The 14,991-nt window shown below is 41.0% G+C and overlaps 2 protein-coding genes across 4 annotated transcripts in view; one reads left to right on the top strand and one right to left on the bottom strand.

The window, feature by feature from the left end:
• Positions 1-1,418: 1,418 nt before the first annotated feature.
• Positions 1,419-9,675, bottom strand: LOC108895822 (RAD51-associated protein 2-like). 3 transcript variants are annotated; one of them, XR_001963022.1, is made up of 6 exons: positions 9,593-9,675; positions 8,075-8,125; positions 4,704-7,762; positions 3,874-4,017; positions 3,247-3,321; positions 1,419-2,342 (listed from the first exon to the last, which is right to left on the bottom strand). XR_001963022.1 is itself a non-coding variant. In XM_051071987.1 (6 exons), exons 3-6 carry the CDS (start codon positions 5,224-5,226, stop codon positions 2,224-2,226), a joined length of 861 nt encoding a protein of 286 aa, XP_050927944.1. In that variant the 5' UTR covers positions 5,227-7,762; positions 8,075-8,125; positions 9,315-9,555; the 3' UTR covers positions 1,419-2,223. The 3 variants fall into 3 exon arrangements, 1 of the variants encoding a protein (XP_050927944.1); XR_007813631.1 differs by lacking the exon at positions 9,593-9,675 and adding an exon at positions 9,353-9,555; XM_051071987.1 differs by lacking the exon at positions 9,593-9,675 and adding an exon at positions 9,315-9,555.
• A 37-nt stretch (positions 9,676-9,712) lies between these two features.
• The window catches only part of vsnl1a (visinin-like 1a), a 32,214-nt gene continuing 26,935 nt past the window's right edge, over positions 9,713-14,991 (top strand). Inside the window, exon 1 of the mRNA XM_018694759.1 lies at positions 9,713-9,978. The gene's annotated coding sequence lies outside the window, so the exon portion shown is untranslated. The remainder of the gene's footprint in view (positions 9,979-14,991) is intronic.

The raw sequence follows: 14,991 nt of genomic DNA, 5'->3' as shown, positions 1-14,991 counted from the left end.
ATGGAACAATAAGTTGTTAGAACAACAGAAATTGATAGATTAATAATGTATTAAGAAGTTGGCAGTTTGTAGGAATAAGAAACTGTTATCACCAGTGACTGAGTGGAATAGGTTTCCAGCTAAAAGGAGAAGAATATCCATATCCATGTGAAGATTAAGCCCCGCAACAAATCAGCAAACAAACTGGGCAAATACCACTCAGACACAACTAGCACTGACAAAGTCATTATCAACCGGGAAAAAAAAAAATCTAATTCAACACCCCCAGCCTTCACAGACTGTGCCTGATTAAAAAGGCAGATTGAATGTGTAGCGCCTGAATCCAATTATTTTTGGAAAGCCATACCGTGGCGTTGTTTCTTTTTGATTTTCACTTGCCTGTCTGCCAGCTGAGGCACCTTGCTCATTGAAACAAAACGCTTCCCAAAAACTCTTATATTTACTGAAATAAAATCCTACCATTTTGATTCAGAGGTGTGATCAGGACATGAAAAGAATCTTATTCTAAAATCCTGAAAAACATCAGTGAATATAACACTGGTCAAACTGCTTTGATAAAGTACACTGAGGGCACTCCTACAAACACAAAATGAACAATTGGAGCTAGTTTTAAGAGAAAAGTCGATGAGCAATGAGCAAAATTAATATCACAAAAGAGTACAGTGGACAGGTTTAGAAAGCAGGCCATTGGCAACTGAAGACTAATGCAAATTGTCCTTAATTCTGTTTTAACTTCTGTCTGTCTGACTGACTTCTGTCAGTGCATTAAAAGTACCCAATTACGAAAGTAAGCAACAAAATATGGTAAACTATTAATGTTACACCAGAGTATCTGCTCCAACCTGCCTGAATGTCTAGAAAACACAGCCTGACATAAGAAACCTATTCACTTCATGTATAGGGAGTTGTGAATGGCAGGTAAACAAACCCATCAGCGCTCTTGATACCATTGTTATAACTTGAGCTGAAGTGTCATTTGCACTGCCTACAGCCGATACAAGAAGTGCTGACTCCATGTTAAAATCAATTCACTATCTTTCTGCCTGTTGTATGTCAAAACCATTTAACCTTTTGGTGAGCTTAAAAGCAACCACTTTAGTCTTATCAGACAGTTTAAAGATGGGGAGGAATGTATTTATAATCCATTCATTAACACTTATTATGATACTATGCTTCTGTGTTGGTCACTAAATTGTCTGTTATGATTATGAATTTAACTGTGAGTTAAAAGGTATTCTATAAAAGGTCTTTTATAGAACAGCCCACAGCTGACAAACACTCACTGCTTTTCCTAAATGATGTAACAACATCAAAAAGATAAGTAAATGCTCACTGTTTATCACAATGAGCACAGCATTTATGTTTTGCCTGAGATCAAGTCATATAGCAAATACACGAAAAACACATTTTACATGCAGTTATGTTATTTAATTCTTGAGGCAAACAGGCCATTTTGAAATTCAACTCCATCTAACCTCCCACAGAAATGCTGAAGGATATGTTGCATCCACTACATGTGAGTACAGTACAGTAACAGCACATACTCATTTACCATGACTGAATGCGCCCACACATTACAGGAACAAGAACAATATTGTATCAGTACACCCACAATAAGACACATGAGGACCAATAACATGTAACAAAGCTGAATTTAACTGTAATGAATTGTAGTGTGCAAAATATGTAAATAGTAGCACATATAAACATATAAATAGTATATAACCCAATACAACAAGAATAGATTAGGGATGGAGACATGCTAACAAATAAATTAATAAATACATTAATAAATTAATATTGGGAAAAAGGTTTAAAATCAGCAAATTATTCCAGTTGGAGAACTGTAGAGAGCAAGCAGGTTTTCTTTCATCAACAAATGCTGTCAAGGTGTCCTTGGGCAAGGCACTTACTGTGCAACTGCTGCAGCTGAGCTGCTCAGTGGGAAAACAGCAATAAACTGGGATTAAATGGGAGGGTGCATGTGTATGTGTACATGGGAAACAGGACATTTTGTGCTGTCAACCTTCCCTACATGAAATTGCAGTTAAAATGTACAGGAACCAGAACCACTGACAAAAACTGAGAGAGAGTGGAGGCACATGAACAATATCCTGTAAATCAGAAAATAACATTGAAGCTGTTGAATGTGGCAACAAAGGAGCCTTTTCAGAGCTTCATTAACATTCATGCACACACTACCTTGGTTGCATTTTCCAATGTTCATCTGTAGGGGTGGGGATGGTGTAGGTGTTTGGTCTTGGCTCTCTTTGAAAGTCCAACCCGGATCGGTCGTGTGCATGTTCTCAGAGGCTGCAGTCTCTTGGGCTGCTCTGGTGGTCCTGCACACACAAAAATACCTCACTGATTGTCACCATTTTTCTATATTACAAACTGCACATTTCTGTTTATTATAGAGACTTTTAATGCTGATTGCTGCACTGTAAGTTTTTTTACCCCTTCTTTTTTATATTATATTCTATTTTTGTCCCTCTTGTCTCTTGCTGCTGTAACATGTAAATTTCCCACAAGTGGGATAAATAAAGTCTACCTTATCTTAACTCACAGCAGCATCATTAGTGACTTCATCCTGCACTCTACATTTAACACTGTGTATGGATTTGTTTCCACAGAGCATTCGGGCTTTGCTGTTAATGGTTCACCACAGTGAGCAAAAAAATAAATAAATGGACGTAGTGCTTTTCCTGATGGTTTTTTCCCCCTAACATCACCAAAATGCTTCTCACTGTGCGGAGAGTAGCCATGCTATTAGACGGATTTTCTTCCCTCAAACTGACAAGGTGAACACATTGCATCTCCAGGTAGGAGGGTTGTTAGCCTGACTCTCCTCTTAAATATTCTGCCCACTTTACTCCCAGCAGACACACTTGGGTTCATAATGTAGTGGAGACTGGCCGAATGAGGAGGAGGAAGGAAAGAGTCCAGACTGGATGAAGCAGGCTTATGTGCTACAGTGTGTACTTCTGTGCTCATATTGTTTCTGTCTCTTTTTGATATGCTCTGTTTTCTTTTAGAGTTTTAATGTGACTATACAATTACAATCAGTCCAAAAACATTACTCACTGACCTATACCAATGCAAACAAGTCATTGCAAAAAACCTCTCAAAAACCTCTCCAATGATTCAGGAGTGTCTTTGTGTCTTTCTTTTTTAATTTCTAAACAAATATGACTCTTATTCTCAGGGCTTCTCAGTCTTTTGTCTACCATACAACATAAAACTCACTGAGGCTCTGCTGATCCAAGAATGGTGGACATACAAAGGACGGAGACCACATTTTCCTCCTCCTCTCCTGAGGCTCTGAAAGCAACAGATCGACAGTCAGACACAGCCAGGAAAGGAACAGCTAATTCAGTCTTATTTGTTGCTCTGTTTACCCTTAAACAACGTTTTGCATTCATGGCAGCGTTATCATTCCACTGCAGTTTATTGAAGAAGGGAAATGAATATTTGAACATTCATGAGAGGAAGCTGTGTCAATTTGAAAAGACAAATCAATAAAAGTAATTGTATTTCCTCACTGAATTAACCTAGCTGACCTTTTAAAGTCTATCTTCCCAACATACGAAGCTGAAAACAATGGAATAAACCAACAGTTAGCTCTGATTAAACTATTTTTATTTCATGTTTTTCAGACTTTTCATTTAATGGATTTTGCTTCTGAAGAAGTTTTGTGGGTGAGCAAACCATTATTTTACTCTAAATTTAGTTTCACCCTTGTTACCAACACTGATTACTGACACACTGTTGATATTTGGTTCTTTTGTTCCTGAAGATATAATAAGCTTTTTATCTTTTATCTTTTCAACAGTGGACAAAAATACTGAATTAAGAAGAGTAAACTCTCTGAACCTCTGTGTTTCTCTGCAGTGTACACAGATGTTTCCTGGCACATGTGGCTGCCGAGCGGCACCTCTTGCTCGCCGTCACAGCTGCCAGTGGTACGGCAGACCACTGGATCACCTCCACACAGGCTGGAGTCTTCATCAGCATCATCTAAAAAATAGACATTTACCAAGATATTTCTCTGGCATTATTATCGAATATAATCATGGTATCAATAAATATGGTTGATAAAAAAGCCATATGACTGATTGACTGAATCATCTCATTTTGGCTTAAAGTATGACAGCCTCCTGGGCCTAAATTACTTTTCAGTATTTCAGTATCATGGCAGCGCGATGTAGAAATACAGTAGCTGACATACTTCTTCACTTTCATGCTAAGAGTTAGGTGAGAAGATCGATACCTCTCTCCTGTCTGTACGCTTAATGTGACACGACAGCCCAGCAGCAGATTAGCTTATCTCAGCATTAAGAGTGGAAGCAGGGTAACACAGCTATCCTGCATCTGTCCACAGTGAAAAAACTCCTCTAGGGTTCAGTAAGTAACATGTTGCTTACTGTGTATTTAATGACTACAAAAAACAAAGTTTGAAAAGTTGTGGTTTTATGGGAGATAATTTACAGGAATATGTGGCCAGGCTTAGTGATCTCCTGTAGTCTTGTTGACAGGGCAGCAGAGACTCTTGGCGAGAAAGTAGAAAAGTATTTGCTTACTGCTGCTGAACCTTAGCAGCTATTAATGTCACTAGAACCGGTCTTGGAACAATGGGAATAACTGACTGAATGTAATTCATTGTGTACTGTACAGTGACTGTGAATCATATTATTTGTAGTTACCTGATGACGTGTCTCTGTGGCGTCCCAGTTCTGGGCTGCTGAGATGGTCTTTGCAGACAGAGGTGTCGCCCTCCAAGGCTTCAGTCATATCATTACACTGCTCTGGTGATGATGCTCGGCTGTCACTTGCTACATCAGTGATACTGATGTCAAAAAACAAGTTCAGTTCTTTCAAGACCAGGTCAAATTGTTTTTTCATCTCAAACTCGAGGTAGTAGTTCACAGCAGATGGACTGTCACTCTCAGTGGAAACAGTGGAGGAAACTGACTGAGGGTTTGATTCATCCTGGATGTGCTCACAGGATTCACAGATTTCAGAGTTAGGCTGTTCCTCTGGCCATCCGAGAGCAATAATATCTGCTTCTGAGATGAAGTTTGGGAGTTCATTACAAGTGGAATCACAGCTTAAAAATTCATTTGCCATGTTCTCAATGTGACTCTCAAATCTTTCCACCACCTCCTCCTCCTGCTTTTCTCCTAGTATCTCCTCATGCTTGTGCTTGTCACTCTCTGCCCCTGGCATGGAGTGGGAAAGTTGTTGCTCTAATGTTTTCAACGGCTGCCCGGGCAAGCTGGTGAGGAGGGGGCTGTTGCTCAGGCTGGCAGCATCATCATCATCATCATCTGGTGAGAGCTGGATCTTTTCAAAAGTGTCAAACCCCCCAGCACCTGGTCATAGAAAGTGTAGGCAGATGGCAGGAGGGAATTCTGTCATTACAGTTTAGGGCTGTGGGGTTGTTGGTAGCATTTTGCGAATGGCTTAAATCCTGCTGGCATGGCACAACTGCATCACTTGTTGGCGGAGAGGGGAAGACTAAAAGGTCATCTTTATTTTCCACCATTAATGTCTCAGCTCCATTTTGGTAATCAGGGGAACAACTGAGCTTACTCATGTTGTCCTCTGTCAATTCACTGATACATTCAACATGTGACACTTGAGTCATGTCTGTTTTGTGCTCATTTTGTGGCTGCAGATTATCCTCTGCTTTCACCAATATCTCTGAATGTCTTTGCCCACCAGTTTTAACTTCTTCTCTTTGCTTTTCTTCAGCTAGATCTTTGATTAATGTTAATCTGAAGTCATATTCACTCATTTCTCCCTCTGTCCAGTCACTGATGTAATCCCCAGGTGATATTTTGTTTCTGTTTTGTTTGTGTTTTTCATTTTGTTGCAGAGGTTCTTCCTCTGACTCAACTGCTGCCTTTAAGTTCCAACGTTTATCAGTTATTATTTGCTCTACCAAACTTATCATATCTTGTCTTTCTTTTATGGCATTTATACTGTCCATTCTGACAATTTTAGCCTGTGAATATTCAACCTCCAGACTGACAGGAAAACAGTTGGACTGATCCTGCTCTTTCAACTGATGTCTCACAGAACTGGGACTTTCATGTCCTCCATCCCCAGTAGGAGGAGGCTTTGCGGGCCAGTGTGGACTGCTGCTGGGATTGGATTTCCAATGACAGCTGCTTTCATTGCCAGTCATGCAGTGTGATTCGTTGCTGGGGATGGAACAAGCCTGTGGTTCTGTGTATGATTGACATGAGTCCTCTTTTTCTTCTTTGCACTGCTGTGTTGCGCTTTGGTGATTACTCTGCCTGGTCTGGCCCGGAGCTGAAACCTCCTGTGATGACCTGACGTCAGAACACAGCAGAGGAGGCGTCTCTGTCTCGCAGACTTTTACTGATGGAGATAATGCTACACCTGCAGTACTCTCTGAGTTACAGCGTTTCTCCTCAGCCTCCCTGTCAGTTTCACTCCAGATTGCAGGGTCAATTACACTGAAAGGGCCTGGATCATTATCTCCTTCAGCGCGCTCTTGACTGATTCTTGCAGGCATTAGAGTCTCTGTTGTGTGATCAGCTGTCTCACTCCAAGCATTGGCTATCATCTTGCCAGTGGCATGCTCTCCTTTTGCCCCACAGAAGTCATCAACTTCAACACTCACATTCTCAGCTGCAATATTTCTGGATAATACCACATCATAAGAGGCTGCTGATCCTTCAGCACACTCAGCAACAGAAGGGATCAAGTTTTTGTCCATGCCGTTTTCATTAATGTGGCCTCTTGCTTCCCCATCACCCACAGCAACATTTCCATTTTCACAAATCTGCATTTCTGTTATTTTTTCCTCTTTTTCTACACTTTCTGTCAAGTTCCCAGAGGGGTCCTCTTCAGGGTTTGAGTAAAATGATTTAGAGTCTGCATAATCACTGGGAGCTATGTGACTGTTACCCTCTTCCTTGTCCTTGCTGAAAAGAATATTCTCCCCAAATCCAAGTTTGTTCTTCCTCTGATTACTCGCTTCAACTTCAGCAGATTGGCTCCATGAATCACAGAAACCTGCGACACGTAGAGCATCCTCATGAGTGCAATCAGACCGACATCTGACCTCTTCATCACTTGAACTGAGGGTGAACGCTTGGATTTGACTGACATTATTTTGCACCTGTCTCCCATCCTCCTCATTTCCAGTGGGAAGCCAACAACCACCATGGGGCTTGTCTTCAAGTGATTTCCCCAGCCGTTTGCAATCAGGATGACCGGACATGTCAGTGCTGGCATCTTCTGAAGTGTGAGGCTCTGTTAATGCCCCACCTGCATCATCTGGTGGGTATGAGCTGAGCTTGTCAGTTTCACTAAGAGGAGGCTGCTCATCTTTCCCCGGATGTAGGAGGTGTCTCTCAGGAATGATAGAGCAGACTTTAGACAGCCCTGTGTGTGCACTGTCAGTGTGTGAGGCCTCGGTAATAGGAGTGGCAGTTAATTTAGTGTCTTGTGATTGCTCATGAAGTTTTCCACCTCGAACATCCCTACTTTCTGCTGCACATTTTCGTACCACATTTTTCTGCAGGGTGTTTTTTGATGATGGGGAGAAAGTGGTTTCCTTAAATGTCAAGAGCTCAGGAAAGTCAAACCTCCTTTTCCCACTGTGGTTGTTTGCCATCAGACAATCCATCCTTAGACGCTTTGGGGAGAGTGGTGAAGTAAACTCTTGCTCTGTTTGTGAACTGAAATCTTCATGTGTGAGTTTATCCATTTTCTGTTACCTACTAAACTGAAAATAGAAACAGTTTGAGTGTGAACACAGCAAAGGAAGCCACACTGCTCAGATCAATGACTGTCTATCAAAAGAAAGTAATCATGTCAAAATTGTTTCCAATGCATTGTTTACTTTCAGTAGAAAACATATTTCCAGTAAACCTATTCCAGATTAGGAAGACTTTTCAGACAGAGTAAATCCAGTCATTCAACAAAAGTTTGGTGGGTGATGGTCTTGAAAATTTCAGCCTGTGCTGTAGTCTACAAGCCCATCTGTATCACCATGGTAGCTCATGTGCTATTTTGTTTAGATGCTACAGTAACTCACCTTACACTAAACCTGCAGCTCAAAACACATGGAGGTAACCTCACTGCCAACCTTTGAAGTAAAGGACAAAACAACAACATAATATTCAGGGAGTGGATTTTCTATACCAGAACAGCTTGTTGCACAGCGTGATGTTGATTCACGGTACAGAATCCAGAAATGGCTCTATAGCACTGTCACTGTTCTATTTCTTTCCTACTTCAACACCCGCCATCAGGAACTGTTGTGCATCAGTTCCTGACAATGCTAGCTTTGTTATAATGAACACAATAGGTCTTTTTCATAGCAAACATTTTGACTTGTCATGGTAGGGGAAACACAGGTGTATTAATAACATAAACAATGGCTCTGTTTTAAGTTAGTGTGCCGGTGAGCCAGGACAGGGTGACAGTGAACCAGCATGCATTTCTGTATCTTAACACCTCTCATACTCACTCAAATAAACCAATAGAAGAATACTAGGACACCATGGTGTTGGCATCAAACATGTGGTGTATCTGTTACCTGGCAGACCACCCTGTCACACACAGGTGCATTCATAAATATATCAGAGTACAGCATTTTATTTACTACAACTTTGCAGGACTTTTTAATTATCAAGCACTTCAAGGTGTATCATGACAAAACAATGTGACAAAAAAATTGACACTGTTCCCACTGTCCTATCCATGCTCTGTAGAATAAATTTTAAGCAACCAGATTAAATATTAATATATCAACTACCACACAAGTTATCACTGCATTTAAATCATATTTTAAATATTTTAATTGCTGTGTAGACTGTTTTGTGTTACCCAGGTTATTATGACCAGCTTTTGCCTCCCTAAAGTTTACATGAAAAAAAAAAAAATTTTGAAGTTAGCTGACTGCTAACGTTTGCTTTTGCTGGTAGTTCAATAACAGCTAATAGCGCTTGGCTAGTTAGGTAGCTAGAGCAACACTCAAGTTGTTACATGTAAATGAGATACTTTTTTACAGACTCGTAAATTTAACTACTGCTTTCATTTCCTTCAACTATTCCCTCTTTCTACCTCAAGCAAATGTGACACGCTATTTACAGCATGTTAAATAGAATGACTTTAGCATTATATGGTAATAAACCGTTTAAAGTCAACTAGCTTGCTGAGGCAATGGGGTAAGCAAACCCTCCATTATTGACATTATCTGACATTTTAGGAGCTTACTCTTATTATCTTTCACTTCTTTAACTAGCTATTATAAGTTATTCCCTGTTACTCACCGTATAAATTCGTTAGCAAAGTGTTAAACCCAACATACCATAGGTAACTTAGGTTAAATTAGCTGGTTAGCTGGTGGTACAGTACTTTTCCTGTCAGCCTCTCTGTGGCGCGAAACTACTGCGGCTGTTGAACAAGGCAAATAGATTCCCACTATGTTAGTGGTCTAGCTAACTTAAACATTATGAGAATTTGTGTCTTTGACAAATTAAAAAGATGGAGTACGCAATTTCTAGCGCTTATTAATGTGAATTTTGAAAACTCGTTTGTCATTTCTTACTGTCTTTATTCTCCTGACCGTCATCATCTCGTAATGCACAACCACACAGAGAGTGGTTCGCTCTCTCGCTCTCTCTCTCCCTCTCTCTCATTATCTGTCTCCTCCTCTCAGTACCCTGGCAGCAGTGTGTGTTTAGCAGCATCATCCTACGGACCTGCGCCGCTTACTTTCTGTCGAGGCTGACTTTTCTCCCGCAAAAAATCAAATAACATCACCACAGAGTTAAACAAAACACACAAGAGAAATCTTAAGCTACCAGTGGCTCGACAGAAGAGCATTTTTAGACATCTGAATTGCTTGTTTTTTCCCCCCGTCTTCGCAGGTTTTTTTCTGACCACTCCAGACATCAGACCGGACTTCTCCCGTTGACTCCGCACTCTCGCAAGGTAGGATGGATGCTCTGGATCATATGTTGAATGATGCATGGAGAAAATATATGTATATATATTTACCTCTCTGACTTCGGTTTTTATGTATACCAGCATGATGCAACCCGGTGCGTCATCCTTTTGGTTTTATAGGACTAATTTATGTATTTATTGGCGGCTTAAGTCCATATCAATAAGACGCCCATTTCGTTAACGATACAGCATTTGTTAATCAAGTCTCTGGAGCCGTTTGATCGATTTCTTGGCGCTATTTGCACGTTTTGCGCGCAAACACGCGACTTATCAACATAAGAAGATCTTGGTTTGTGTTGCTTGAGCTTACTCTCACTGCCTACACACACACACACACACACACACACACACACACACACACACCAGGCATCTATTCATCAACTAAGTGAAGAGACAGAGACAAATCAGCATCGGTGACAGCTGGTTTCTGCAGTCTTCCTGAGCAAAGCAGGCTGCTTGATGGTTGTCGATAATAATTGCGACTTTGCATGGGACGGATTGGTACAACATGGCACGATGTGGTGTGATGTGCCCTGTTGTAGTTTGGCACTGGTGCTGATGTTGCAAGGGTGTATGTGTGAGTGAGTGTAGCCTGTGTGTGGGTGTGTGTGTGTGTGTGTGTGCAGGAGAGGTGGCACAACAGAGGGGCTGGTGGAGTATGAGACATGGTCATGCCTGCGAGATTTGCAAAAAAAAAGCTTCCAAATGAGGATAATGTGGGTTAAGGAGACACACCACACCCCCACCTTCCTCCCGCGCGCACACACACACACACACACACTTTCACACTCTCTCACACACATTTCAAGACAATAAGGACAGGAGGATTACACCACATTTGCCAGATTCAAACCATGTTCCTATCTGACGGTGCCTCTCTGGGCTGGGGCTCTGCCTGCCTCTCAAGGTCATCCCCTGTCGACAAATGATGGTAAAGGGACAGTGTTATGTAATCGCCTACCGCCTGGCTCAGGGGCAGGTCTGCTGATTGTTTCAAGACTGTAAAATGACTCATCTGACAATATGTCTTAGCATCAGTCCGTACTTGTCTGCTGATGTGTAACTCAAAGCTATGGTTTTTTTTCTCCCTTTTTGGCTGTGAACAGGTCCCAATGGACTGGAAGACAAAGGGCTATGACTCAGGTTTAGAGTCAGCATGGTGCTCTGCTCTGCATTGCACTGCAGACTGACCCAGAGTGTCTTGTCCCAGACTCGGTCCCTTCTTGTGTCTCCAGCTAAAAGAAAGCACTGACATTTACTGATTATGCACCAGCTGTCTTGTTTTTTTTTTTTCCTTTCTCTTTTGTAGGTGTGAGTAACCCGGTGCAGAACATTTCCACGCATAAAATTAAGAGCTAACGGGGGGCGGGGTGTGTTCAGTGTTTTGTGCTAACAAGAGTGTCATGTCTCTGCATCCGTCTCAAATCACACCCTGATTACTTTCATTTCACTTTACTTGCATTTATCCTTTTTTTAGTGCACTATATCTCTTATCACTATTCACTGCTGGTGCACTTTTTGCCCGTGTTTATCTGGTGTACAGACAGTGAAAATTTAGCTGGAGAATGTAAAAGGAATTTCAGCGTTATCACATTTCTTGGCCGCCAACGAGCGATTGAGTGATCGCTGAGTGGAGAGATTTTGTTTAATCGTCTTACATTTAAAGATAGTCTTCATTCCATCTCTTATTCATTGCACTCTGCAAGGGACATGGTAAACAGTAATAGAACAGATGACGAGAGTGACAGGGCTCGTAGGCAGCTTTGAAGAATTACAGTGCAGATGTTGCCACGAGAATGAAAAGTACGGGAGACAAAATGATCGAAAATTTAAGGTGCGTGGAGAGAGGGAATTTGATACAGCTGATCTGGGCCTTCAAAATCATACAGACACAAAATGAAAGTCTTTAACAAGAATATTTTAAATGTGTAGGAAGATGATGTTTTGAAATCACTCCAACATACCATGTTGCCACTTGCGTCACTTTAAAGGTTGTGCAGTTGCACGTTTTATAAAAAGTGAGCAGAGGGGGTGGTATTAAAAAATGTGTGATTTATTTAAGTGTTAGGTAGCCTTTTTGAACACCATAAATGAATCGCTAAATATAAATCCTTTCCCCGTGGTGTAATTGGTAAGTAATTGGATCTTATTATATAAACATTTGTGTCATATGGCAAAATAGCTCAGATTGTGACGTAAAGCTGGGACACCAGCAGCGCACTGATACAACACAGATGCAGGTTCAGCCCTGCTGCTTGTTGCATGAATGAGGGGAGACAGAGTAGTGAGTAACACCTGCATTATGATGCAGCGTGAGCTATTGTGAGCGCACTGTGAACATATTAGAAGTGAATGAACATTTAGTACCACATCAGGAGGTTTGCAGCTTCCGTCAGAAACTTCCCCAAGGTTTTCGATGTCGTGTGCTGCTGCAGCATCATATATGCTCACAATATGCTCATAATGTGCATGTGATGCCTTGAAATGCAGCACTTAGTCTTAATTCTTAATGATGTCTGTTGTCCTGGGATGCAAAGTGCGCACAAATACACAAATGTACTCAGTCTGTAAAGATAAGTAAGAGACATGCAGTCTTACACACATGTTGCACATACTTGTATTTACGACCAGTTGGAGATGCACATATCCTGTAAACATGAACACATGCACTAATTCACATACTGTACATATGCTGTATAAATACACATGCATTTGCTTTGCATTTGTAGCACACACACACACACACAGTGACATAATGGCCAGGCTATCACACATTTTGTGCTCACATTTCTCCTGGGACACATCTGTCTCCTGCTGCAGCTGCCGTCTTCAGGCTCAGGCCATCTTGTTCGACAGCCTATATTGTAACAGAAAAGTGTTAGCAGCTCGCTGTCAGAGTGCACTGCCTCCTCAGTTTCACTGCAGTACTGAGAGATTTTCTTTATATTTTCATATGAGATATTTGGACAGAATTATTTAGTTGCTTCTTACATAACCTGATGATATTGTGTGCTGGGGCTGGTAGCGTTTATTCAACAAGAATATACTGAATATATTTAAGTGGGTAGTGTGTTTGGGAGGTGAGCACTTTTTTGTGTTCTAGTGTAGTAACAAAATCTTTCAGGGAAAGGTAATTTGTGAATACTTTAATATTTAAAATTAAAACTCAGAGAAGATTTCCCAAGGTTATTTGCTGGTTTAAATGACTGATTTGATGTTTTGTACGTTGCTTTGTGCTTGTACAAATAAAGAGAGGAGAGAAATTGTATTACAAGAGTACAAAGTCAACATGATTTGTTAAAGGGGTAGTCCAGGAAAGTCCATTAAGAAATAGCTTATTTTTAATGTCAAATATGGAAACTCGTGTTTGTCATTGTCTGTTGAAAGATACTTTTGGGGGACTAAAAGTCAGGATATTTCCACCTCTGCTGTTTTAATTCTTTTTAAAAATCTGTCTCTAACATGCCCCCCTCCACCCCACCCCCTGCTCCCCAGCCCGGCAGAAAAAAGAAAACTGTCATGCATCATTGTTGAAAAAATAAAACTGAGAATGAGAAGCATTTACGCAAGGGGTTTCAGTGTTTTGGTTCCTTCTGTGAACATTGTAGCATCATTTTCACATATGACAAAGAGTGAATGCTTCATGAGTCAGACAGCCATGGGCTTGTGTTCTCAAGGAAAAAGGATGATTTGTCTAAGTATTGTACTTTATGTCTGCCAGAAGCTGTGGTTTTGCTGTTGTGCTGATCCATTGCTGCTCTGTGATTACAGTCGTTGCTGAAAATCTCAGAACACCAATTTTGTCGATTTTCACAATGGAACTGCAGTTGAAGGATCACAGGGTCAGTTATGAATGATAAAATTGTACAACTGAATGTACCAAGAATGCTTGGTGGGTCACACTGACACACACTGTTTTTTGTGCTCTTGATAGGCTCCTTTTTGACATTGTAAGATGTTATCTGGACACTTCTGTGTGGTCATATTGCATAATCTGTCTCATAACAACCAGACAGAGGACAGCCTCCTCACACAAAGGCCGTGGTACTAGTTGGCCTGCCAGTCCAGGGCTACTAGTGTAGAAGAAGTCTGGATGAATGGGATGTTATGATGCTGTGGCTTTATGTACCGAAGAGTCTTAGCTCCGTAAATGACCTGAGCTCCCATGATATCCACAGTATTTAATGTGAGCATCAGTTTTAGTAATCAAGGCTTCCTGAGCTGAGACATTGTTGTTTGCTTATATTTGTGGAGTCACGAAGAAAAAAGAATAGAGTCTTGATTTGTACAAATACAGGTAATCAAAAAGCCTCTTGAAAACTAATGATGAATAGTTGAGATGGCATTCAGCCATGTTCGCACGTAGGTTGAAAATGCAGCTTATCTCTAATTAATTCATCAAAGATGAGCTTGGAGGGACATTTTTTGGTGGGCATCAGCCTCATCAAGGGCTTTCACTGGCTCAGCTGATAGTGAGGGCATCCATCTGTTGAGTTTTTAACTCCATAAGGGAGGGAGACCTTTTAGAAGCCCAGATCTTCTGCAAAGGGAGATGCACAAAGAAGCAAGAGCAATGAATCATCCAGGTTGATACAGTGGCAATATTAGCTTATTGCCTGTGTATTGATAGCTGTACATGTCAGGCCAACCTTTAAGAAACTGCAGCACAGATCTGTATGCACTGCATGCCGATCAAGATGGATTGGTTGGGGTATAATGGACAATATAGACTCTGTCGTACATGCAGCGATTTCATTTAGAATAAGTTGAATGAAGGTATTTGCTGTATTGCCCATTTGTTTCACAGGTGGTGAAGATGAATGATTAGTCATTACATAACTTGAACTTCAGTTTAGTGCATTATTAATCCAGAGTTCCTCTGTGAACTTTGGTCATGACTGTGCCTGGCTGAGAGCATTTTTCCAAAGTGGATTTCAGGGCAAAGCACATCTCTCATCCTTAGACAAATGGGTCCCAGATTGTGTCCCTGCGACTGTC

Source organism: Lates calcarifer, linkage group LG7_1 (assembly GCF_001640805.2).
Source record: "Lates calcarifer isolate ASB-BC8 linkage group LG7_1, TLL_Latcal_v3, whole genome shotgun sequence".
NCBI lineage: Eukaryota > Metazoa > Chordata > Actinopteri > Centropomidae > Lates > Lates calcarifer.
Note: the sequence above shows the minus strand (reverse complement) of the source record. Positions and strands in the feature narration are given on the sequence as shown.